The 24,989-nt window shown below is 44.6% G+C and overlaps 1 protein-coding gene across 3 annotated transcripts; it reads left to right on the forward strand.

Annotated features, from left to right (window-relative positions):
• The first annotated feature begins 75 nt into the window (after positions 1 to 75).
• Positions 76 to 23,236, forward strand: LOC138794521 (adhesion G-protein coupled receptor F3-like). 3 transcript variants are annotated; one of them, XM_069973210.1, is made up of 8 exons: positions 76 to 158; positions 1,796 to 1,857; positions 14,252 to 14,422; positions 15,058 to 16,413; positions 18,030 to 18,071; positions 18,458 to 18,511; positions 20,188 to 20,226; positions 21,026 to 23,236. In XM_069973210.1, the coding sequence occupies exons 1-7, from the start codon at positions 137 to 139 to the stop codon at positions 20,206 to 20,208; spliced, it is 1,728 nt and encodes a 575-aa protein (XP_069829311.1). In that variant the 5' UTR covers positions 76 to 136; the 3' UTR covers positions 20,209 to 20,226; positions 21,026 to 23,236. The 3 variants fall into 3 exon arrangements, with proteins under 3 accessions (XP_069829311.1, XP_069829312.1, XP_069829313.1); XM_069973211.1 differs by lacking the exon at positions 18,030 to 18,071; XM_069973212.1 differs by lacking the exons at positions 76 to 158; positions 1,796 to 1,857 and adding an exon at positions 12,008 to 12,140.
• Positions 23,237 to 24,989: the final 1,753 nt, after the last annotated feature.

Consider the following 24,989-nt stretch of genomic DNA (forward strand, 5'->3'; position numbering starts at 1 on the left):
AACTCCACCAGACACTACTACTCCACCAGACACTACAACTCCACCAGACACTACTACTCCACCAGACACTACTACTCCACCAACAACTACAAAACCACTAACAACTGAACGTTCACTATTAACTACAACATCATCAATGTCTTCAGTGACCATAACAGGTAAGCAAGTATTTATCTCCATGTAGCCGGGACGCAGAGGGTAGTAGCCCATAGGGGTGTCCCGTGTGGCTCTGTAGGTGTCTGACCCTCTAAGTTCCCTGTGGACATTTGGCAGGAAGTGCAGGAGTGAGACCCCCAGACACTGGGAGTGTGAGACACAGCATGAAAGACTAACAGTCTCTGGGCAGAAATCGCACACTTAGAGACGCGTGCGGTGTGTATGACGCTAGGTACTAACCCTGACTGTTAGTATTTCAATAAAAAAAAATTCTCTGGTGTATTGTTTTTTTCCCACCTTACAGGCTTGGTTGTGGAAGCTGTCTGATAAATGGGGTCCATTACTATGCTGGGGCTTAGTGCTAGGCCTTACAATGGCTGCCACTAACCTCCACAGTATTGCCCCAGTACTCACCACCACAGGGGGTACCAGCAGTCCTGGAGCACTAAAAATGGCCCTCCTGGTTTGGGCAGTAACAGGCTGGTATTATTAGGCTGGAAAGACTAAGAGAAAGTGTCCTGTTCTACCGGTGTTACTACTAGGCTGCTGCTGTTTTCTTTTTTTTACCTGACTGGTAATTTAAAGGAGAAGTCTCACCACCTGTAAAAACTGCAGGCAGACGGGGAGGCGGGTGAAAAAAAAAAAAACAAGTGAACTCACCCACCCCGGTGCCCCTGTCCTGCAGCTCTACTTACTGCAATGCCAACACCCTCCCTTAGTTATCGCCCGCCTAGCCAATCAGTTATTGGGGTGGGACACCAGGCAATCGCTCAGCCGGACCGTGATGCTGCTGCAGAAGACTAGAGCTGTTTGCGACGAACGCTACCCAGGAGCGGCACAACGGAGGCCAGGGGATGGGTAAGTTCACTTGTTTTTTTTCTCACCCACCCCCACTTGCCTGACGTTGGTGGGACTTTCTCTTTAAATACTTTAAAATAAGAATGTCCCAACTTTTCTCATCAGGGTAGGATAGGCCAGTCATGTTGGTCCTTCCCGAGTAATACCAGGCTGCTACCACCCTAGATTGGAACGCCATATTATGATCCCCAGGACTACTGGTCCCCAGCTCCTCCCAGTAACCCTGTGGCAGTGCATACTGGGGTAATGACTGGGATTATTATGGGCTAATATTAGCAGTTTCCCATTAAGCCCCAGTATCGTAATTGATGCTGTCAAAAAAGATGACTTAACCCCTTCCTTTCTGAGACAGGTGCAGTGGGCTTAGGGCCTCAGCACAGCAAATGGGTGGCGCTGCACCCAGCCCAGCCAGGAAGGGGTTAAGTGATTTAACCCCTGCAGGTCTCCATCCCCTGCTCTGTTCTGTGCAGCCCAGGGTCCCGCTTCCCGTGTTCTGTATATTCTTATAGTGTTGGTGGCAGCAGAGTAGGTTATGCCGCCCCTTACTGCTGACAGTCACCGCAAGTGGATGTACATAGTTACAACCAAAAAACCTAAAAGTTACAACCAAAAATATGTAAAACACGTTAAAAATACACATTTCTTTCAATAAAGTTTTATTGCAAATTATTATATCTTTATTAAAGCATTGTACTTACAAAAAAAAATCTGCTTAGTCTCTGGAGTTCCCCTTTAACCAAGATTTATGAAAGCTGATAATGATTTCTTATGTCTGACACAGACATCGCCACAACATCTATCAGCGACGACATTCTACAGCTGTGGGCGGAACAAGCGTCTCAGGTGTGTACCCATCCCTATTACATCCAGGAGATCTCATCATTCACAGATATATATATATATATATATATATATATATATATATATATATATATATATATATAATATACTGGGACCATAACTGGGGGAAGGTTGTGGGGAAAAGTATTCATCAAAGGTACTGCTGTATAGCAGTTATATTCCTGTATATAGGAGCAGTATTATAGTAGTTATATTCTTGTATATAGGGGGCAGTATTATAGTAGTTATATCCCTGTATATAGGAGCAGTATTATAGTGGTTATATTCCTGTATATAGGAGCAGTATTATAGTAGTTATATTCCTGTATATAGGAGCAGTATTATAGTAGTTATATTCTTGTATATAGGAGCAGTATTATAGTAGTTATATTCCTGTATATAGGGAGCAGTATTATAGTAGTTATATTCCTGTATATAGGAGCAGTATTATAGTAGTTATATCCCTGTATATAGGAGCAGTATTATAGTAGTTATATTCCTGTATATAGGAGCAGTATTATAGTAGTTATATTCTTGTATATAGGGAGCAGTATTATAGTAGTTATATTCCTGTATATAGGCCCAGTATTATAGTAGTTATATCTCTGTATATAGGAGCAGTATTATAGTAGTTAAATTCCTGTATATAGGAGCAGTATTATAGTAGTTATATTCCTGTATATAGGAGCAGTATTATAGTAGTTATATTCCTGTATATAGGAGCAGTACTATAGTAGTTATATTCTTGTATATAGGGAGCAGTATTATAGTAGTTATATTCCTGTATATAGGGGCAGTATTATAGTAGTTATATTCCTGTATATAGGAGCAGTACTATAGTAGTTATATTCTTGTATATAGGGAGCAGTATTATAGTAGTTATATTCCTGTATATAGGCCCAGTATTATAGTAGTTATATCTCTGTATATAGGAGCAGTATTATAGTAGTTAAATTCCTGTATATAGGAGCAGTATTATAGTAGTTATATTCCTGTATATAGGAGCAGTGTTATAGTAGTTATATTCCTGTATATAGGAGCAGTACTATAGTAGTTATATTCTTGTATATAGGGAGCAGTATTATAGTAGTTATATTCCTGTATATAGGGGCAGTATTATAGTAGTTATATTCCTGTATATAGGAGCAGTACTATAGTAGTTATATTCTTGTATATAGGGAGCAGTATTATAGTAGTTATGTAAACAGTGAAGACAGAGGTCCGGGCACTCACCGATCTTCAGGAATCTTTATTCAGGCACAGTATACATCAGGGAAGGGAGGACAGGTGAAAGTGCGGGCGTACGCTACCCCAACTGGGGTAGCGTACGCCCGCACTTTCACCTGTCCTCCCTTCCCTGATGTATACTGTGCCTGAATAAAGATTCCTGAAGATCGGTGAGTGCCCGGACCTCTGTCTTCACTGTTTACATTACACATTCTTCTGTTGTACGGAGCACCCCGTTGGAATTTCTGTGTCACTGCATATCCTCCTGCTATCACAGCGTCAGTGGTGCCGACCGCATTCTGCTTTAGAGATTATAGTAGTTATATTCCTGTATATAGGAGCAGTATTATAGTAGTTATATTCCTGTATATAGGAGCAGTATTATAGTAGAAATTTTTTTCATACTTACGTAATTTTACTTTCTTCGAGTCTAAAGGCAGCACAATAGGGTTATTCAGCTCCAACTTAGATCCTCCAAGGAACGCCCACCTAAAAAAACCTCATTAACCAGCACCAATCCCACTGTATGACTCCCTTTAAATCACTCCCACTCACACACTGACACGTGTAATAACATAGCCTTCTAGATGCTTAATCTTTTAATAGGGTGGGTATATTTGTGCTGCCTTTAGACTCGAAGAAAGTAAAATTACGTAAGTATGAAAAAAATTTCTACTTTCTTCTTCGTCTCAAGGCAGCACAATAGGGAGCTAAATAGCTACTAAAGGGTGGGTATCGCTGCTGCACTCAGAACCACCGTGCTAAAGGCTGGACCTCTACCTTGCATGTCTAGTCGATAATGACTGATGAAAGTAGACGGGGATGTCCAGGATGCGGCATTACAGATGTCAATTATCGGGACTTGAGCCCTCTCCGCCCATGATGTCGACATAGATCTTGTCGAGTGAGCTCGAAGAACTTCTGGTGGTGGTAGGTCTTGAACTCTGTATGATTCCAGAATAGTTGTTTTCAGCCACCTGGCCAAGGTATCTTTCGACGCCTTTTTCCCTTTGTTGCCTCCAGCAAATTGCAGGAACAGATTTTCATCTATCCGGGACTGAGCAACTCTATCTAGATAGATTTTTAATGCTCTGACCACATCTAATGTGTGAAGTCTGCTCTCTTCTTCAGACGTCGGCTCCGTCATGAATCTTTGCAAGAAGACTTCTCTATTGATGTTCTCAGTAGATGAGATCTTAGGAAGGAAGGATGGAACTGTTCTTATTAATACCCCATCTGGGATGAACTTCAAGAATGGCTCTCTGGATGATAAGGCCTGTAACTCTCCCAGCCTTTTTGCCGATGTGATGGCTATTAGAAACACAGTCTTACAGGATAGCCACTTCATGTCTGCTGACTGTAGAGGTTCAAATGGTGGACCTGTTAACGCATTTAGGACTGTTGTTAAGTCCCAGGAAGAAACTGGAGATTTTATGACAGGTCTCAGATTTTTTAACGCTTTGAAGAAGCGTATAATCAATGGGTGACCTGCAAACTGGCCATCAGTGAAGGAATTAATTGCTGTCATGTGGACGCGAAGTGTGTTCGCCTTCAAACCTTTTACGAACCCTTCTTGAAGAAATTGCAATATCACCGGTAGCTCTATATTCTGGAAATTCTTCTCTTGTCTCCAGACTGTAAATTTTCTCCATAATTTGGAGTATACTTTATTAGTTGAGCGTTTTCTGGCCGACAATAGGGTGTCTATCACCTGATCAGAGAGCCCAGACCGTCTGAACTTAGATCTTTCATATTCCACGCAGTTAAGTGGAGATGGTCCAGGTGAGGGTGAAATAGGCCGTCTTGTATGAGAAGATCCTGTACTTGTGGAAGCTTCCAGAAGATCCCTTTGGACAGGCGTAGCAATAACGGGAACCATACCCTGCGAGGCCAGAATGGTGCTATGACTATTGCCTCGGGCTGTCCATCAAGATTTTCTTCAGGACCTTGGGGATAAGGACTGGTGGTGGGAAAATGTACATGGACTTGCCTCTCCATGACACTGAGAATGCATCGAGGATATCCGGTTCGTCTCTGGGGTTCAGTGATGCAAACCTCCGAACCTGACGATTTTCCCTCGTCGCCATCATGTCCCACAAAGGTCGGCCCCATCTGCTGACTACTTCCTGGAAGTAGGTAGGGTTGAGTTGCCACTCGTGGGGCTCAGAGTCCGACGACTCAGAAGGTCCGCTACTGTATTGCAGGATCCTCTTATATGCAGCGCTGAGATAGATGTTACTGTGTCCTCTGCCCAACACATGATGAACTTGCACTCTCTCTCCAACCTGGGGCTTCTGGTTCCACCCTGCTTGTTTATATAAAACACCGTAGCTGCATTGTCTGACCTGACAAGCACGGACCTGTTCTTCAACTGCAGTGTGAAATGTCTCAGGGCTAGTCTCACCGCTTTGAGCTCCTTCAGATTGGACGTTGCTTTCCTGTCCATAGCTGACCAGGCTCTCTGTACCCACTGACCCCCCAGATGGGCCCCCCAACCCATAGCTGAGGCATCCGTGGTCAAGATTACCGGATCGCTCGGACGGAAGCTGTTGCCTTTGTTCACATTGTTGGGAATCAACCACCATTGCAGATCCTTCCGCGTCCCAGGTGACAGCGTCACTGTTGTTGCTAACGACGTCACTTTCCTGTCCCATGTATTCAGAATCTCCTTCTGAAGAGGTCTCATTCTTGCTCTGGCCCAAGGGACTGCTTCGATGACTGACGTCAATAAGCCCAAAGTGCTCATGGCATGCCGAATTGACACTGTGGAAGTCTCTATCAGAGCATGAACTTGCCTCCGAAGTGTCTCCACTTTGTCTGTTGGCAGAAAAAGTTTCATCCGAGTCGTGTCTATCAAGAAGCCTAAGAACTTCTTTGTCGTAGCAGGGGATAGGTCCGATTTCTTGATATTGATCAGGAACCCGACTGACTCTAGTAACTGGCGCGTCAGAGCTAGATGATGTAGCAGAAGCTGAACAGAGGGAGCTATCAGGAGCCAGTCGTCCAGGTAGGGGACTATTTGTACTCCCTGAAGCCTCAAGTGAGCCACCAGAACAATCACTACTTTGGTGAACACCCTTGGCGAGGATGTTAAGCCGAAGGGAAGTGCTTTGAACTGGTAATGCATCACTTCGTCCCCTACCTGAATCGCTACCCTGAGATACCTCCTGGACATCGGATGGATTGGAACATGGAGATAGGCGTCCATGAGATCTATGGACACCATCACATCTGACTGCTGTATAAGGCTGATTGCTGACCGAATGGAGTCCATCTTGAACTTTTCCTTTTTTACAAAGTTGTTCACATACCGTAGGTCTATAATTAGGCGGGATTTCCCTTCCGGCTTGGGCACCGGAAACACCCGAGAATACACTCCGCTCCCTTTCTCCTCCTCCGGAACTTCTTCTAGCGCATTTTTCGCAAGAAATTCTTCCAGTAGGGATGGTACAATGCTGCTGCTTGGCTTGTTGACTACAAAACGAGGTCTCGGTCTGTGAGCAAAATTTATTCTGTAGCCGGTCTTTACTATGCTTAGAACCCACTCGTCTGTGGTGATGCTTTGCCAAACTTGCCAGAATTTTAAAAGCCTTGCGCCTACCGGAGGTGGATGAAGGGAGAGGCTGGCGTCAGAACTCGGTCTTTGACTGTCCTTCTCCTTGTTTTCCTTTGCCCTTATTATAATTCCTTTTGTCAGCTCTGCCTTGGAAACTTTTGCGCTTGAAGGCATTCCTACCTTTGCCTCGAAAAAATTTGAAAGGCTTCTTTTTCCCAGACATGGGAAAGGAGAGTCCCTTGCCTTCCTTAGCTGGTTCCAGTATCTTCTCTAACTGATCACCTATAAGGTGACCAGGTTCAAAGGGCAGGCTGCAAAAATTGTTTTTATTGGCTACGTCACCTGGCCAAGGCTTGAGCCAGATTGCACGCCTCACAGAGTTCACTAACGCCATGGTTTTTGCCGAGATCTTCAGGACGTCGATCGGAAAATCACACAGGAAATCTGCGCAAACTTTCAGGCTTGAGACCTGTTCCAACAGCTCCTCCCTTGGGACTCGGTCTTCAATCTGTCTGCTTAATTGACTAAGCCATACGCGCATTGCCCTAGACACTGGGACAGTGGATAAGGCTGCTTTACTCAAATCTGCGGCATTGTAATGCGCCTTCTTTAACAGGACATCCGACTTCCTGTCCATGACGTCTTTTAAGATAGACGAATCCTCTGCAGGGAAGAGGGTGTTTTTTGACAACTTGGCGACTGCAGTGTCAACTTTCCCTGGCGCTTACCACATTTCTGATTCAACCGGATCAAGGCGATATACAGACTTGAAGCGAGAACCCAGGATTACCCTCTTATCTGGCTTCTTCCACTCCTTCTCCATAATTGTCTTGAGCACTTGATGCCCAGATAACACACACGACTTTTTTCGTGGAAAATAATAAAGATTATCTTTATCTTGAGAAGATGATTTATCTTTTTTAACCTCTACAATCTCCTTGACGGCCTTGATTAATTTGTCTGCGTGCTCTTTTTTGAAGAGATAGTAATCCTCTGTAGGTGGTTCCTCATCCGAGGATTCACTTTCTGGAGCAGAAGTGGAAGAAGAGGAAGAAGAAGATTTTGATGAGGAGGGCTCGCTCCTTTTGCTAGATCTTTTCTTCTTTTTTGCCCCTGATTTACTAGGCATATTCTCTTTAAACCATGAAAAGAATGATCTAGCCTCATTCAGAAACGCTGAAGTTTCAGTTTGAGAAGATCCAGTCGCTAACTCAGCTGACTGGCCAGACTGGTCTCTTTTGCGCTTGGCTGATGGCGCTTGTGATGAGCAGAGATGGCAAATGGAATGTCCATAATCATCAGGCAGTGGTTGTTCACATACTCGGCACAACCTGTGCTTAGTCTTAGTCCTCCTCTTCCCTCTAGATGATTCACTAGACATCTGTAGGGAGATAACAGTACACACAGTTAGTAGGCCGGGTCCCACCCCCCTAACTATGTGCAACCGCAATTCCACTAACCTTAGCAAGGAGAGAATCCGGCTGCCCTGCACAAAGGGTACCGCTCGGCAGACTCTCCCTGCTTAAATATCCCGGCAGAAGCCGCGCATGCGTGGATGCCGGGACCCTCTGTGACGCACTTCCTGTGCGCGTCACCCGCATCACCTGATTCATTGTGGCCAATCCTCTTTCAGCGCGTCATCCGCTGCGCCCGATCACGTGACTTCGAACTCCGGACCGGAAGTGACGCGGTAGAGGGCTGTGGAACGCAGAAGCCGGCCCTTGGAACGCACGCGCCCCCACGCTGCACCACGGGCCGAACGGGAGAGAGAACGCCAGCCTGATTACCAGCACCCTATCCCTCACACCAGTTCTGGGACACAGGTATCTCTCTCCGGCAACTAGGTCCAGGAACTCCTGACCGATGCCAGCAGGTACCCCAAAAACTGCCCCAGCACCTAAGGCCGGGTACCTGCTGCAGCCTAGGCTGCAGTGCTGAGGCTCAACGGCCTCTCTGCAAGAAAACAAACACAAAACAGTGTTAATACAAGGTGGGCTTAAAATGGCATATACTTGCCTAACCTCCCAGGCTAGGAGGATATGAAAAAACACGTGTCAGTGTGTGAGTGGGAGTGATTTAAAGGGAGTCATACAGTGGGATTGGTGCTGGTTAATGAGGTTTTTTTAGGTGGGCGTTCCTAGGAGGATCTAAGGAGGAGCTGAATAACCCTATTGTGCTGCCTTGAGACGAAGAAGAAAGTAGTTATATTCCTGTATATAGGGAGCAGTATTATAGTAGTATATTCCTGTATATAGGAGCAGTATTATAGTAGTTATATTCCTGTATATAGGAGCAGTATTATAGTAGTTATATTCCTGTATATAGGAGCAGTATTATAGTAGTATATTCCTGTATATAGGGGCAGTATTATAGTAGTTATATTCCTGTATATAGGAGCAGTATTATAGTAGTTATATCCCTGTATATAGGAGCAGTATTATAGTAGTATATTCCTGTATATAGGAGCAGTATTATAGTAGTTATATTCCTGTATATAGGAGCAGTATTATAGTAGTTATATTCCTGTATATAGGGGGCAGTATTATAGTAGTTATATTCCTGTACATAGGAGCAGTGTTATAGTAGTTATATCCCTGTATATAGTAGCAGTATTATAGTAGTTATATTCCTGTATATAGGAACAGTATTATAGTAGTTATGGCATAAGCAGGTAGACAAAATCCAATGCACTCACCAGTGATATCGGTCTTCAAAGGTTTATTCAGTACAGATCACCATCGGGAGGGGGGAAGGTGGAACAGGTGCGGGAGCAAAGAGCAAACAACAGTTTCACGCCGCAGCGCTTTGTCAAGTCTGATACGTCACTGCCGGGATAGGCGGATCTTATATATCAGTCAGATCACCTGACACAATATACAGGTGCAACACAAGTGAGAAAAATAATGAAAAACAAATGATAAATAATAATAGAAATGCTATTCTTACAAGAAAACGCTCCAATCATTTCTCTCGTTCAGTCCGTTAGGACCGGTGGCATCTAGTTCAGCGATCCATATCGCCTCTTTTCTAAGGAGTCTCTGATGCCTATCACCTTCCCTATTATCAGGATCTACCCTCTCAAGCCCCAAGAATCGTAAGCATGTGGTGTCGCCTGCATGTGTCTTCACTACGTGATCAATGAGGCGGGGGACACCTTTCCCTGTTCTCACAGAGTAGGCGTGCTCTTTATAACGTGTCCACATAGGTCTTTTGGTTTTGCCTATGTAGAATTTGTCACAAGGACAGACAATGGCATACACAATAAATGTGGATCTGCAAGTAATCAGGTTATTAATCTGACAGATTTTGCCATTGAGAGTTATGGAGTCTACCGGCATAAGCTGGGGGCAGTAGTTACATGTGCCGCATCGTTTGTTGCCTTTAATTGGGGCTCTAGTGAGCCAGTTGCTATTGGCCTTCTTTTGCCTTTGGTTGATATTCATATTGAGAAGATCACCAAGGGTGCGATTCCTGCGGAAAGTGATTAGGGGGCCAGCAGATGCAATGTCACCTATGTCTTCATCATGTTCGAGTATGTGCCAATATTTATGTATACTTTTTGCTATGATATTGTTAAGGGGTGAATTCTGAAACGCAAATGTAAATCGGGCGCCCAGGTGGTATTTCCTTCCTAAAGTCCATAAGGACTTGGATAGACCACCTGGGCGCCCTATCGTGTCAGCTATTGGCTCTACCACTGAGTACCTCTCACAGTTTCTGGACTGGTCCTTGAGACCCTTGCTAGTTGAAACCCCAGGGTACCTTAAGGACTCAGGTGACTTTATTACTGCATTAGAATCGGTACATCTTACTGAAAAGTCTATACTTGTGTCCATTGATGTTGAGAGCCTCTACACCCGCATCCCTCATGATGCGGGTGTAGAGGCGATCGAATGGTTTGTCGCCAGATGTGACCAAAGTCCTGAATATAACAATTTTGTCAAGGAGGCCCTTAAATTTATTTTACAGAACAATGTGTTTATGTTTGAAGATCGGTGGTACGTACAGGAGATCGGCACAGCCATGGGCACGCCGGTCTCCTGTACGTACGCCAATCTTTTTCTGGCCAAGTTGGAAAACGATCTGGTTTTCAACACTCGTAATCCATTTATTGGACACATCAAAACATACTTCAGATATGTCGATGACGTGTTCATAGTATGGGAGGGCGAGGAGAAAGAGTTCATCGAGTTTGTGGATTTTCTTAATAATAAAAATGGGGTTAACATGCTATTCACCTACAAAATAGGGGGAAAATCCTTGGAATTTCTCGACGTCCAAGTAGACGTCATAGATGAAAGACTGAAGACATCTGTCTTCAGAAAACATACAGCTTGCAATGCTATTCTACACTATGCCAGTTCCCATCCAACTCAGGTTAAAAACTCAATTCCGTTCGGCCAAATGTTACGCCTAAAAAGGGTTAATAACACCATAGAGACATACACCAAACAAGCCTCAGAACTTGAACAAAGGTTACTAGCTAGGGAATATCCCATACAAGTGATACAAAAGGCTAGAACAAAAGCTGACACTCTAGACAGAACTAACCTCCTGGCCTCAGTACCCAGGGAAAATAGCCAAAGCAAAAGATTTACATTTGCGTTTCAGAATTCACCCCTTAACAATATCATAGCAAAAAGTATACATAAATATTGGCACATACTCGAACATGATGAAGACATAGGTGACATTGCATCTGCTGGCCCCCTAATCACTTTCCGCAGGAATCGCACCCTTGGTGATCTTCTCAATATGAATATCAACCAAAGGCAAAAGAAGGCCAATAGCAACTGGCTCACTAGAGCCCCAATTAAAGGCAACAAACGATGCGGCACATGTAACTACTGCCCCCAGCTTATGCCGGTAGACTCCATAACTCTCAATGGCAAAATCTGTCAGATTAATAACCTGATTACTTGCAGATCCACATTTATTGTGTATGCCATTGTCTGTCCTTGTGACAAATTCTACATAGGCAAAACCAAAAGACCTATGTGGACACGTTATAAAGAGCACGCCTACTCTGTGAGAACAGGGAAAGGTGTCCCCCGCCTCATTGATCACGTAGTGAAGACACATGCAGGCGACACCACATGCTTACGATTCTTGGGGCTTGAGAGGGTAGATCCTGATAATAGGGAAGGTGATAGGCATCAGAGACTCCTTAGAAAAGAGGCGATATGGATCGCTGAACTAGATGCCACCGGTCCTAACGGACTGAACGAGAGAAATGATTGGAGCGTTTTCTTGTAAGAATAGCATTTCTATTATTATTTATCATTTGTTTTTCATTATTTTTCTCACTTGTGTTGCACCTGTATATTGTGTCAGGTGATCTGACTGATATATAAGATCCGCCTATCCCGGCAGTGACGTATCAGACTTGACAAAGCGCTGCGGCGTGAAACTGTTGTTTGCTCTTTGCTCCCGCACCTGTTCCACCTTCCCCCCTCCCGATGGTGATCTGTACTGAATAAACCTTTGAAGACCGATATCACTGGTGAGTGCATTGGATTTTGTCTACCTGCTTATGCCATATACAGTCTCCTTTTCTCCAGCTGCACCACCACGATAGGTCTCATCCACAGGACTAGTCTACATACCTATCCATCAGTAAGCCTTGATATACCTGTAGTGCGGGCTCTGTTCTCTGTATACTCCTGCATTATAGTAGTTATATTCCTGTATATAGGAGCAGTATTATAGTAGTTATGCGGTTCAGGGAAGAAACAGAGTGCTGCACCTCACACCTATGGCTGATACTAGTGCCGCTAGGCTAAATAAAAAACACATCAGAATTTTGTGTATGAATTGATCAATTCATACACAAAATTCTGATGTGTTTTTTATTTAGCCTAGGGGCACTAGTATCAGCCATAGGTGTGAGGTGCAGCACTCTGTTTCTTCCCTGAACCGCATTTTGTTTCTCTCTTTTCTCCGTGTTTTGCACTCCTCCTGGTGAGACCCACATGACCGCAATTAGCAGGAGACACCTGAGTGCACATGGTTTTAATCCCTCCTGTTTTTTTCCCATTCTGTTTGCTGCAGCTATGGTGAGTGCAATACCTTATCCAGACTTGTGCTGCTTGGGGGCGACCTTCTCCGCCGGCGGTGCTGGCCGGGTTCTGGTGTGGTGTTTTTGGGTCTGGTCCTGTGGCATGGGGGTCGCAGGGCCGTCCCATGGCCCCCGTTCCCTGACTGTGCACGCCTGCGGGGTTGGTGGCCACTGACTGGCATGGTGTGGACTTAGTGTAGGGACCCATGTGTATCAGATACCGGCACGAGGTACATGGGACAGTATGGCTTGATCAATTCATACACAAAATTCTGATGTGTTTTTTATTTAGCCTAGCGGCACTAGTATCAGCCATAGGTGTGAGGTGCAGCACTCTGTTTCTTCCCTGAACCGCATTATAGTAGTTATATCCCTGTATATAGGAGCAGTATTATAGTAGTTATATCCCTGTATATAGGAGCAGTATTATAGTAGTTATATTCTTGTATATAGGAGCAGTATTATAGTAGTATATTCCTGTATATAGGAGCAGTATTATAGTAGTTATATTCCTGTATATAGGGAACAGTATTATAGTAGTTATATTCCTGTATATAGGGAGCAGTATTATAGTAGTTATATTCCTGTATATAGGAGCAGTATTATAGTAGTATATTCCTGTATATAGGGGCAGTATTATAGTAGTTATATTCTTGTATATAGGAGCGGTATTATAGTAGTTATATCCCTGTATATAGGAGCAGTATTATAGTAGTTATATTCTTGTATATAGGAGCAGTATTATAGTAGTATATTCCTGTATATAGGAGCAGTATTATAGTAGTTATATTCCTGTATATAGGAGCAGTATTATAGTAGTTATATTCCTGTATATAGGGAACAGTATTATAGTAGTTATATTCCTGTATATAGGGAGCAGTATTATAGTAGTTATATTCCTGTATATAGGAGCAGTATTATAGTAGTATATTCCTGTATATAGGGGCAGTATTATAGTAGTTATATTCTTGTATATAGGAGCGGTATTATAGTAGTTATATTCCTGTATATAGGAGCAGTATTATAGTAGTTATATTCCTGTATATAGGAGCAGTATTATAGTAGTATATTCCTGTATTTAGGAGCAGTATTATAGTAGTTATATTCTTGTATATAGGAGCAGTATTATAGTAGTTATAAATACTGATGAAAAACACTAGTGGCACTCACCGCTTGGGGTCGTGGAAAAAACTTTATTGAAGAACGTGGTTCACTCGGCAGGGAAGGGGGAAGATGGAAAAGCAGGGAGCGTCACTATATCAACGAACGTTTTCGCGCTCTATCGCGCTTCGTCTGGTTGTCAACTATATACTGTGCGTTTTCTCTGGTATATATTTTTGAGCACCTCCAAGGGTCTACACTTCAGGCGTGGTAGCTGCATGTGCTATTTATTGAACCTCCCCCACCTGCGATATACGTGGTGCCGGCTATTCATTACTCTCACATTTGCAATTATAGTAGTTATATCCCTGTATATAGGAGCAGTATTATAGTAGTTATATTCCTGTATATAGGAGCAGTATTATAGTAGTTATATCCTGTACATCCCTATGCAGAATCAGCTGAATAGCGGGGGACTCGGTGTATTACAGTCGCTCTGGAGTTACGCCACAACCTCCTCTGATGGATTTGAGTCAAGTCAAGTGCCCCTGGTTCTCTATATACTTGGAAATCTCACAAGTAATATGGAGATGGCGGACCTCTATTTTAGTGTGGATACAGTAAATGTGAGTATAACATTTCCATATATTTCCTCTCTGACTATTCGTTGTTGTGTCCAGTGATTAGATAGTTGTTCTTCTACATAGATGTTAATGCTGTTACCAATGGCTGGCGTTCTTGTATGACTACTCTGTGGCCGATGTTCTTGTTATAGATGCTTCCATATTAACATTGTTATAGCATGTAGAGGGTCAAACGTATAGTTAGTTCTACTATGTCAGCTACTGTATGTTGTATTCTAATATATATGTATACACACACACACAGATCTTGTGGGATGCACACTCCTCTGAAACAGAAGACCCCAGTATTAGACATGTCACACAGCAGGTTGGGGCCCTGTTCCCTGTAGCAGATTGTGTTCTAGAGCCCACAAGACATAGTGATGTTGTTTTTACTAATGTGTGTATATGGTATCACCTTATGGTTACCATAGGAGGACGTGCCATGGTCTAAGTCTTCTGCCCGATCTGAGATCTGGACGAGCCCCATAGACTTGCATTGAAACGTTTGAGTCATGTGACACAGATTCGAGAGAGACTTTTCCTGACTCAGTCGGGATCTGTGTGTTTAAACCTTCTGATGTGTCTGTATCGCAGGAACACTTAAAGACTTGACTTTGTTGTTTCTTCTGTTTTAGCAAGTTCTCGGCATCGCCAACCAGCTGTTGAGCGACATGTCCTCGGATCCATCACTCGACATGGAGGAAAGTCTTGGTTCACAACTTCTCTGGTGTCTGGAGAATCTCTTCCCCCTGATGTCCACCACCTATGAACCTTTCAGTTTTTCTTACGAGAACTTAGACCTGCAGTACACCGTGACCGCTTGTGACTCTCTAGACAATAATAAAATTATGCAGGTTGGTACCACCAACAGCACCGTATCACTGGCCGCAGACTACGCCTCAGACTGTGATGTCAGCATTTTCTCTCTGACCTGTAAACCCCAGAACAACACATTCAGCAGTCAATTCGACAGCGACGGGAGGACGAGTTACTCCTATTATTTGGCCAGTGATATACAGACCAAAGTTATGATGCTGAATAGTAAGAGCAATCACGTGGCCAATGTCAACATGAGCTTCACCTGTGGAACCAGAGTCTGTGACCGGACCGCCACGTGCGTGTACTGGAATTTTACTCTAAACAAGTGGTCATCCAATGGCTGTCAGACCCAAGTCAAAGACGGGATGACCCGATGTATGTGTGATCACCTGACCTCTTTTGCCGTCTTGATGTCAGGCGTCGTATCAGATGATAACCTTAATGACGCCATATTGAGCTACATCACAAGGGTCGGACTTTGCCTCTCCAGTTTGTCTCTTCTCCTTTGTATCTCAATACAGGTTATACTCCTGAGAAGATCCAGGAGGGACGTGGCCGTGTACAGACACGTGTCCATCCTTAACATGTCGGCTTTCCTCTTGACTTTTAATCTATCGTTTCTAGCGTGTGATTTCGTTAAGCAGGACGTCCAGGTGACGCTGTGTGTGGCCCTCACCTTCTGCTCCCACCTCTCCCTGTTAGGTTTCTTCTGCTGGACCTTAGTTCAGAGCATGTTTTTGGTTTGTCGATTAGTTTTTGTCTTCCACCATGTGACAAAGACAGAATTCCTGGTCCCCTCCATCATACTGGGATACGTCTGCCCTGTGGTTATAGCACTGGGAACCTTCATGGCATATTTCCCGCACCATTATAGGATGAATGTTGCCTGCTGGCTGGACAGAAGTTCTGGAGCCGTGATGGCATTTAATATCCCGGCCATTGTAACTATGGGTCTAAATTTTCTCATTCTTATGGTTGTGATCCATAAACTTCTCCGACCATCAGTCTCGGAAGGGAAGAGTGAAGACGAGGATGTGGTGAAGAAGCTGGTAAAGGCCGTGCTGTTCTGTACACCCCAGTTTGGGTTGACCTGGGCAATTGGGATTCCATTGTTCGCAAGCCCAACAAATCTCTACTTACAGTACTTGTTTGTGTTGCTCAACCCTCTCCAGGTAATATGTCTCCAAAAAGTTATTCTTCTCCCTGATATTGCTGTATGTGGGGGAAAGTTCTTGTTGGGAAGAATAAGACATCTGTACTGTAATGTAGGAGATCTCAGTTTTATCCTAGAAGATTCTTCCGTGTGACTGGCCGAGCTTCTCAGTCGTGTAACATGATACTTTGGCCTCTTTCTCTTGACTTTCATGTCAGACCGGAGCGTGGACCCACTAGGTCACTATAGGATTCAGCTAGACAAAACCATGGAATGGAGCAACTGTGTAACCGTGATCCTCTATGGCAGTGCTTCTCAAACTGTGAGGCGCCCCCTAGTTGTTGGTGAGGCCCAGCTGAGGAGTCAGTATTCACAAAAGTGACTATAAGCTGCACAGTTCTTTCCCTAAATGCAAAAATCTCTGGTTAAGGACCATTATTGACTCATTTTGTGCTTATTTAATGTTATACAGAGGTTAGGAGGCAAATGAAGGGTAGACTGAGCAATAGTTTTTATCTTTGCATGGACTTCTATCACAGATGGTGAGGCCCAGCATCTTCTTGGTCAGTCTGGTGAGGCCCAGGCATTATTTAGTCTATTAGGTGAGGCTCCAATAGAAAAAGTTTGAGAAGCACTGCTCTATGGCGTCTAATGGGTGTATGGACTGTGCGCAGAGAATCCTCAGATTGCTTCCACTCTGTGTCCTATAGTGGCCATGCTCTGTGTCTGATAGCGGCCGTACTCTGTGTCCTATAGTGGCCATGCTCTGTGTCTGATAGCGGCTGTACTCTGTGTCCTATAGTGGCCATGCTCTGTGTCTGATAGCAGACGTACTCTCTGTCTGATAGTGGCCGTTCTCTGTGTCTGATAGCAGCCGTGCTCTGTGTCTGGTAGCGGCCATGCTCTGTTTCTGATAGCGGCCATACTCTGTGTCTGATAGCGGCCATACTCTGTGTCTGATAGCGGCCATACTCTGTGTCTGATAGCGGCCGTACTCTGTGTCCTATAGTGGCCATACTCTGTGTCTGGTAGCGGCCTTGCTCTGTGTATGGTAGCGGTCGTGCTCTCTGTCTGATAGTGGCCGTACTCTGTGTCTGATAGCGGCCGTGCTCTGTGTCTGGTAGCGGCCGTGCTCTGTGTCTGGTAGCGGCCATGCTCTTTTTCTGATAGCGGCCATACTCTGTGTCTGATAGCGGCCATACTCTGTGTCTGATAGCGGCCGTACTCTGTGTCCTATAGTGGCCATACTCTGTGTCTGGTAGCGGCCTTGCTCTGTGTCTGGTAGCGGCCGTGCTCTCTGTCTGATAGTGGCCGTACTCTGTGTCTGATAGCGGCCATGCTCTGTGTCTGGTAGCGGCCGTGCTCTGTGTCTGGTAGCGGCCATGCTCTGTTTCTGATAGCGGCCATACTCTGTGTCTGGTAGCGGCCTTGCTCTGTGTCTGGTAGCGGCCGTGCACTCTGTCTGATAGTGGCCGTTCTCTGTATCTGATAGTGGCCGTACTCTGTGTCTGATAGCATTAGGACAGCAGATGGTGGAGTCCACTTATTCCTCGTAACTCTCAGGCTATCACTATTGTACTGTATTGTGTTGTATTGTATATTATATTGTTCTGCTCTTCTGACTCCTTCCCTCAGGGCTTCTTCATTCTGCTGTTCACTTGTCTCCTGGATAAAAAGGTGAGAAATCCTAATAATCTAATCATCCATATAAACAATAAAAAGACAAGCAAGTCAAAAAAATACAATGGAAATACAAGTGAAATACAATGGAGAAGCCAGAAAAGCTGATGTGTTTTAATACAATCTTTCTGTCTTTTACGCTTTCCTTCCACTTCTAATGGAATCTGTCTGCTCTGTTGTCTTCATCGCTCCACTTCCTGCCTGTCCATCCTTCCTGTAACTGGCTTCATGTTCCCACTGGACACTGTAGCTGGGAATTCAGCCAACTCTTTCTCCCTGTCAGTATGTTGGAGGCTCCTGTGGGTGTAACGGCCGGGGTATAGTCAGGAGGGGGTAGTAGTCACATCATTTCTGCTTACTCCTGTGTTTCTTTGGCCCGGCAGGTGATGGATCTAGTCAAGAACAGTTTCATGCAGAGCTCCGCCACCACCAGCACGGTAAGGAATAATAATAATACTACTACAGGATATAGGAATTGTATAGCGGGGATTGGGGAGAGAAGGCTGCACATGTGGTGAGCCCCTGGTGATGTAATGTCGGAGGATCGGCCGGTCATTTGCTAGGTGGTGAAGTGTGACTCCACGTCGGAGGTAGATGGCCGAGATACAGCCGGGCCTTGCGGTGTTACTTTGTGACGCCAGTGGCTGGGGGCACACAGGTGTGAGGGCACGCCTGCTTTTAGTTGACAAGGCCGGTTGTACTTTTTTCCCTTTGTTCAGTGTCCTGCTGGGCTGCTACGGGGTCCCTTGGGTTAGAGTGATCACGGATGGCCAGAGTGGTGTAGTGACCCTCCCGGACTATCGGAACCACCACCCACAGAAAGGGGAACTGTTCCAAGTTTGCGGTGTGTGCTGTGTCGGTGGAAAACGGAAAAATTACAGAGTCTCTTTAACTTAGATAGGCTTGTTGTTTACTAGAAAGTGCTTGCTTGCAGTAGGTTACAAGATTATGAGGTTTATCTCAATAAAGCACTTGACAATAGTTCCAGACAAATAATTGACAATACAGCAACCTGATCTGTAGTAGGAATATAGTAGAAGATATAGTCGTGCAAACTGAGTAGTGTTCTGAGTGATACAAAGAAGCAGAGTAGCAGAGAGGAGGATGCTGCGAGAGTCTCAACCCATGTAGTACTGTGCTCTGCCGGGATGTTGGAGGATGAGGTAGAATACATAGAAGAAGAACAACAACAACACCTGTGTCCGTGTATTGACCTTAAATAGTTTTCACGCCATCTTATGCCCACTAGATTTGGCTGAACATTCCTAGAGGGTGACACAGATCCCAGACCTGAGATACCTGGGATAAGCAGAATGGTAAAGATTTCCTGCTGACACCCGCGCTGCAAAACAGAGTTCATAGGCTTACTGCAACTTTGCTCTATCCAGATTAGTTCCTAGCTCTTTGGCTTTAGTGAAGACTGTCCCGCTCTGTTACTTCTCCTTGTCCACGGCGTGGTTGTCTCTGGCTTGTCCTCTCCTAAGAAGGGTTTAACAGTGCATAGTGCTGTGTAGCGTTACTGAGAAGAAAGTTGTTAGAGCTAAGACTGACCCTTGAGGGTACGGCGTCCTGGCAGCGGGCCAGGGCCCAGATAGGACCACTGTAGAGAGCTATCTAGCTTGCGTCCTTCCTCCACAATGCCCAACATGAGAGACCTTTGCACTTCCTTCACCCATGTGACTTACTTCCCCAGCGTAACTAACGTGCGCTGTGAATGGGTGAAGAGTGCAACAGAAAAAATAAGGAGAGAGGAGCGAAGAAAAACAAACTGGTCAACAGATTCAGGTGACACATAGAGAAACAATAACCCTTTACATCCTTCAGCTGTGCAGCTTCCAAATACACATGTGTAATACAGTGACATCTAGTGGCAAAACTTTAGTACTACTTTCATCACCACACAAGTACAATATGTACAGACTTTTGCCAAGGGTCTATAGAACTTGACTTCTAAGAAGATTTTTCAGGGTTAAAAAGTCGTCTTATATGCTGGAAAATATGTTATTTATATATATATATATATATATATATATATATATATATATATATATATACACACACACACATGTTGTAGATCTTGTGCTGAATAAAACAATTCCTTTGTTTCTTTTAGGTAACTACAATGAGCGGCTGAATCTCACCTTCCTCTGTGGTAAGTGTGGGGGGGAGATTTATAGGATTCGAAAAAACAGTCTATAAAGACTGTACAGTCTGCAGACATAGCGCCCCTGTGGCTGTGTGAGGTTTTGCAGCCTAGTCCCATTTTAAAGGGGTTATCCCAAGATCAAAAAATGATCCCCTATCCACGGTATAACTTCCTGATTGTTGGAGGTCTGAGGGACCCCCACTTAAAATGTCCTTGTTTTTCTCCAGTCTTGGGATCGTTAGACTGTGGGTAGGTGATAACATTTGTTCTAAACCTTTAATGACTACAGATTTTGGACAATAATGTAGAAAAATGGGTACTTTCTTACAGATCATCTGGTTCAGAAGATTTTTATTTATTTCTATTTTAAAATCTTCAATTCTCCAATACTTATCAGCTACTGTGTGTCCTGTGTGTCCTCTGTGCTCTCTGCTGCCTCCTCTGTCCATGTCAGAAACTGTCCAGAGCAGTAGCAAATCCTTATAGAAAGAGACGCAGTGTCAGACTGGAAAGAACACACCACCTCCTGCAGAACATACAGCAGCTGATAAGTACTGGAAGACTGCAAATTTTTAAATAGAATTAAATTATAAATCTAAATAAATTATTAATAATAGTTAATAGCGGAGAACAAGGAGAAAGCGAGCGCTGGAAAGGCCAGAAATAGGTGCGTGATACAGGAACAAGACTAAGGTCAGTCAGGAGACAACAGTAGAATCAGGAACATGAGTCACCTTACACGGCCATGCAGGACAGGAGCCATCACTCGAGTGTGAGACCAGTAATGATCTCTTATATCCCACAGGTTCATCCTGTAGAGAGAGATGGATCCACAGATACAATCATACTTGTTTGGAGGATTTCCTCAGGATCTTACATCACTCAAGCACAGATGGACCAGACCTGTTTTTTTCTTTTTACCATATTATGTTCATTGAAAGTTTTTATAAAAAACCTAAGATGACAACCCAGGAAGACGACCCCCCGACAACGACTACAGACCACAACATAGAATGGCATCCCCAGATGACAACGACTCCAGACCATAACCTGATCATAATCTGATCTCCCACTAGTTCCACCACAGCTCTGTTTCTTTTTCTTCTCTGGTCCCACCACAGCTCTGTTTCTTCTTCTTCTTCTCTGGTTCCATCACAGCTCTGGTTTTTCTTCTCTGGTTCCATCACAGCTCTGGTTTTTCTTCTCTGGTTCCATCACAGCTCTGTTTCTTTTTCTTCTCTGGTTCCTTCACAGCTCTGGTTTTTCTTCTCTGGTTCCACCACAGCTCTGTTTCTTTTTCTTATGTGGTCCAACTACAGCTCTGGTTCATCTTCTCTGGTCCCACCACAGCTCTGGTTCATCTTCTCTGGTCCCACCACAGCTCCGGTTCATCTTCTCTGGTTCCATCACAGCTCTGTTTCTTTTTCTTCTCTGGTTCCTTCACAGCTCTGGTTCATCTTCTCTGGTTCCATCACAGCTCTGGTTTTTCTTCTCTGGTTCCATCACAGCTTTGGTTTTTCTTCTCTGGTTCCACCACAGCTCCGGTTCATCTTCTCTGGTTCCATCACAGCTCTGTTTCTTTTTCTTCTCTGGTTCCACCACAGCTCTGTTTCTTTTTCTTCTCTGGTTCCTTCACAGCTCTGGTTCATCTTCTCTGGTTCCATCACAGCTCTGGTTTTTCTTCTCTGGTTCCATCACAGCTTTGGTTTTTCTTCTCTGGTTCCACCACAGCTCCGGTTCATCTTCTCTGGTTCCATCACAGCTCTGTTTCTTTTTCTTCTCTGGTTCCACCACAGCTCTGTTTCTTTTTCTTCTCTGGTTCCTTCACAGCTCTGGTTCATCTTCTCTGGTTCCATCACAGCTCTGGTTTTTCTTCTCTGGTCCCACCACAGCTCTGGTTCTTTTTCTTCTCTGGTCCCACCACAGCTCTGGTTCATCTTCTCTGGTTCCATCACAGCTCTGGTTTTTCTTCTCTGGTCCCACCACAGCTCCGGTTCATCTTCTCTGGTTCCACCACAGCTCTATTTCTTTTTCTTCTCTGGTCCCACCACAGCTCTGGTTCTTCTTCTTCTTTAGTCTCACCACAACTCTGGTTATTTTTCTTCTGCTCCCATTACATCTCTTGAGTCTTTTTCTAATCCCCTGCTGATTCCACAGCAGCACTTCTTCTTCCTTTTCTTCTCTGGTCTTACCATATCTCTGGTTCTTTTCCTGGTCTCCCACTGGTTCCACCGCACCTCTACTTCTTCTGATTCCCCTACTGGTCTCGCCACAACTCTGGTTCTCCCTGTTCTTCTTACCCCCCTCTAGTGTCACCAGAGCTCTGGTTCTTTTTTTTCTGATCCCTCAACAGCCTTGGTTCTTCTTCTTCTGGCCCTGTCAGAGCTCTGGTTCTTCCTCTGGTCCCACCACAGCTATTGTTCTTCTTCTGGTCCCTTCAGAGCTCTGGTTCATCTTCTGGTCCCTTGCTGAGCCTTACAACAGTTCTGGTTCTCCTGATCTCCCACTAGTGCCACCACAGTTCTGGTTAATCTTCTTCAGGCCTCCCCATCACTCATCTCTTTAACCTAATTCCAAGACAAGGCTCAGAGTATAATCCTTCCACTCAGCCAATCAGTGACCAGGAAAGACCACCGCTGCAGCCTATGAGCTATGAGGAGCTGTTTGTTGGAGACCTCACACGGTAAAGCTGGTGTATTGATCACTAACCAAATAGCCACTACTGGGATTGATTCCTGTCTCCTTGGACCTGCAGAGCTGCCAGAAGGATCCAGTCTTCCTGCTGCCGGGGCCTTCTGCTTTATCAGAAGCTTCACCTTAATAGTTTTTAGTTTTGTTCTTTACAGAATTTTGTTTTTATTCCCAACATATCCAGCAACGTCTAGCCTTACAAGCGGACCTTTGGCTTGCTATATGGGAAGCATAAGTGGAGATCATGTGCGAGAACCTGTGGGTGCAAGGTCAGGGGTACTTAACCATCTACTCCAGATCTCATTAAATTTAGTAGTTGCTTTTCTTTTTTTGTACGTGTATTTCTCCATTCTTTTTCTATTTCTCTTCTTTTAGGCCTATATCAGTTCCCATTGTTCCCTCAAGGTCAAAGGGGATTTTTTTTTTTTTTAACCCTGTTTTTATTGGAATTTTTCAACAGCATCAAAAGGGAAGGGGTACAGAAAGGAAAGGGGAAGGTCAAAAGTAATATAGGAGTACGATCCAATGAGCCTATTGTCAACAAATAACAAAACAAAAATATGATAGCAAATTTTTTCCCCCATAAAGATAAAGCATATTATAATGGATCTTTTAACATGACAACTTAGGGGGCGGGGGGGGGGGGGGGGGGGGGGGGGTGGGGGGGGGGGGTGGTGGCTCTGGGCACCCGGAGGAAAGGAGGAGGAGCAGCATCTTGGGGAAGGAGATGAGGTCAGCAGTTAGACTTGATGTCAATGAAAATCAAATGGGTCTCTACCACTAATGTTCTGTTCTTAATACAATGTTGTATTGCGGAAGCATTGCTTCAGTCTGTCTCTTACATGCAGTGGGGTAAGAGGGAGGAATTTAGACCATGTGAGGTAGAAATGTTGGACCTTCTTTTCTTTGAGTAAAGAGGCCTGTACCCAGTCCATACGGAAGAGATGAACTCGTTTCTCAAGAAGGAGCCTTCTTGTCGGTGGAGAGGGTTCTATCCAGCAATGGAGAATGGACTTCCTTGCTGCAGCAATTGTTTGTCGGTGGCTGATCGTATTGGGGATTCTTCTGTTGTAATGCCGAATATACACCAAAGGGGGGTGAAGGAGCAGGGCAGTCCAAGACGGGTGGTTACAAAGTCAAAGGAGAATTTATCTAAATACTAACCAGACATCAGACCTTTTGTAGAGTCAGAATCCCCCACTATATTTACTGGGGGGAGGTACTAGATAGGGATGGTCCGAACCCGCCGAGGTTCGGGTTTGGATGAACCCGAACGCTCGGCATCGGATTCCCGCTGTCTGCCCGCTCTGTGCAGCGGGCGGATCCAGCGGGAAGACCGCCTGGAAAAATGGGATACAGCCTATGGCTATGGCTGTATCCCATTTTTCCAGGCGTTTCTCCCGCTGGATCTGCCCGCTGCACGGATCGGGCAGACAGCGGGAATCATTACCGAGGGTTCGGGTTCGTACGAACCCGATCCGAACTCGGTTCGGACCATCCCTACTACTAGATACTAGATTTATGAAGACAGCATATGAGTACGCCGCTCTTAAATTAGGCCCCGCACCCTTTCCCTCAACCAAATTCACTAAGAGGCGCACGCTTCCAGCAGGTGTAGATTTGGATCTCTAGTAACAACCTGACAAACCACAGGTGACAAATCTGGACCCGCAGAAGGGTGTGAAGACTTCCCTGCAAGGAAGTACTGGGTCACTGGACAAGCTCACTGGGCTCCAACCAATATAATAAGCATCTGCCATACAGTGTAGTGGTGATCAGTGGCGGACATACCACATGTAGAGAGGAAGAGGGGCCTGCCGCTGTAATGTATAGCCTGCTCACTGTAGCTATGTATGTATGTATGTATGTATCTGTGTGTTTGTGTGTATGTATCTGTGTGTGTATGTATGTATGCATCGGTGGGTTTATATGTATGTGTATATATGTCAGTGTGTGTGTGTGTGTGTGTGTGTGCATGTATGTATCTGTGCATGTATTTGTGGGTTTATATGTATGTGTATATATGTCAATATGTGTGTGCATGTATGTATCTATCTGTGGGTATAGATGTACAGTAT

This window comes from Dendropsophus ebraccatus, chromosome 6 (assembly GCF_027789765.1).
Source record: "Dendropsophus ebraccatus isolate aDenEbr1 chromosome 6, aDenEbr1.pat, whole genome shotgun sequence".
Lineage (NCBI taxonomy): Eukaryota > Metazoa > Chordata > Amphibia > Anura > Hylidae > Dendropsophus > Dendropsophus ebraccatus.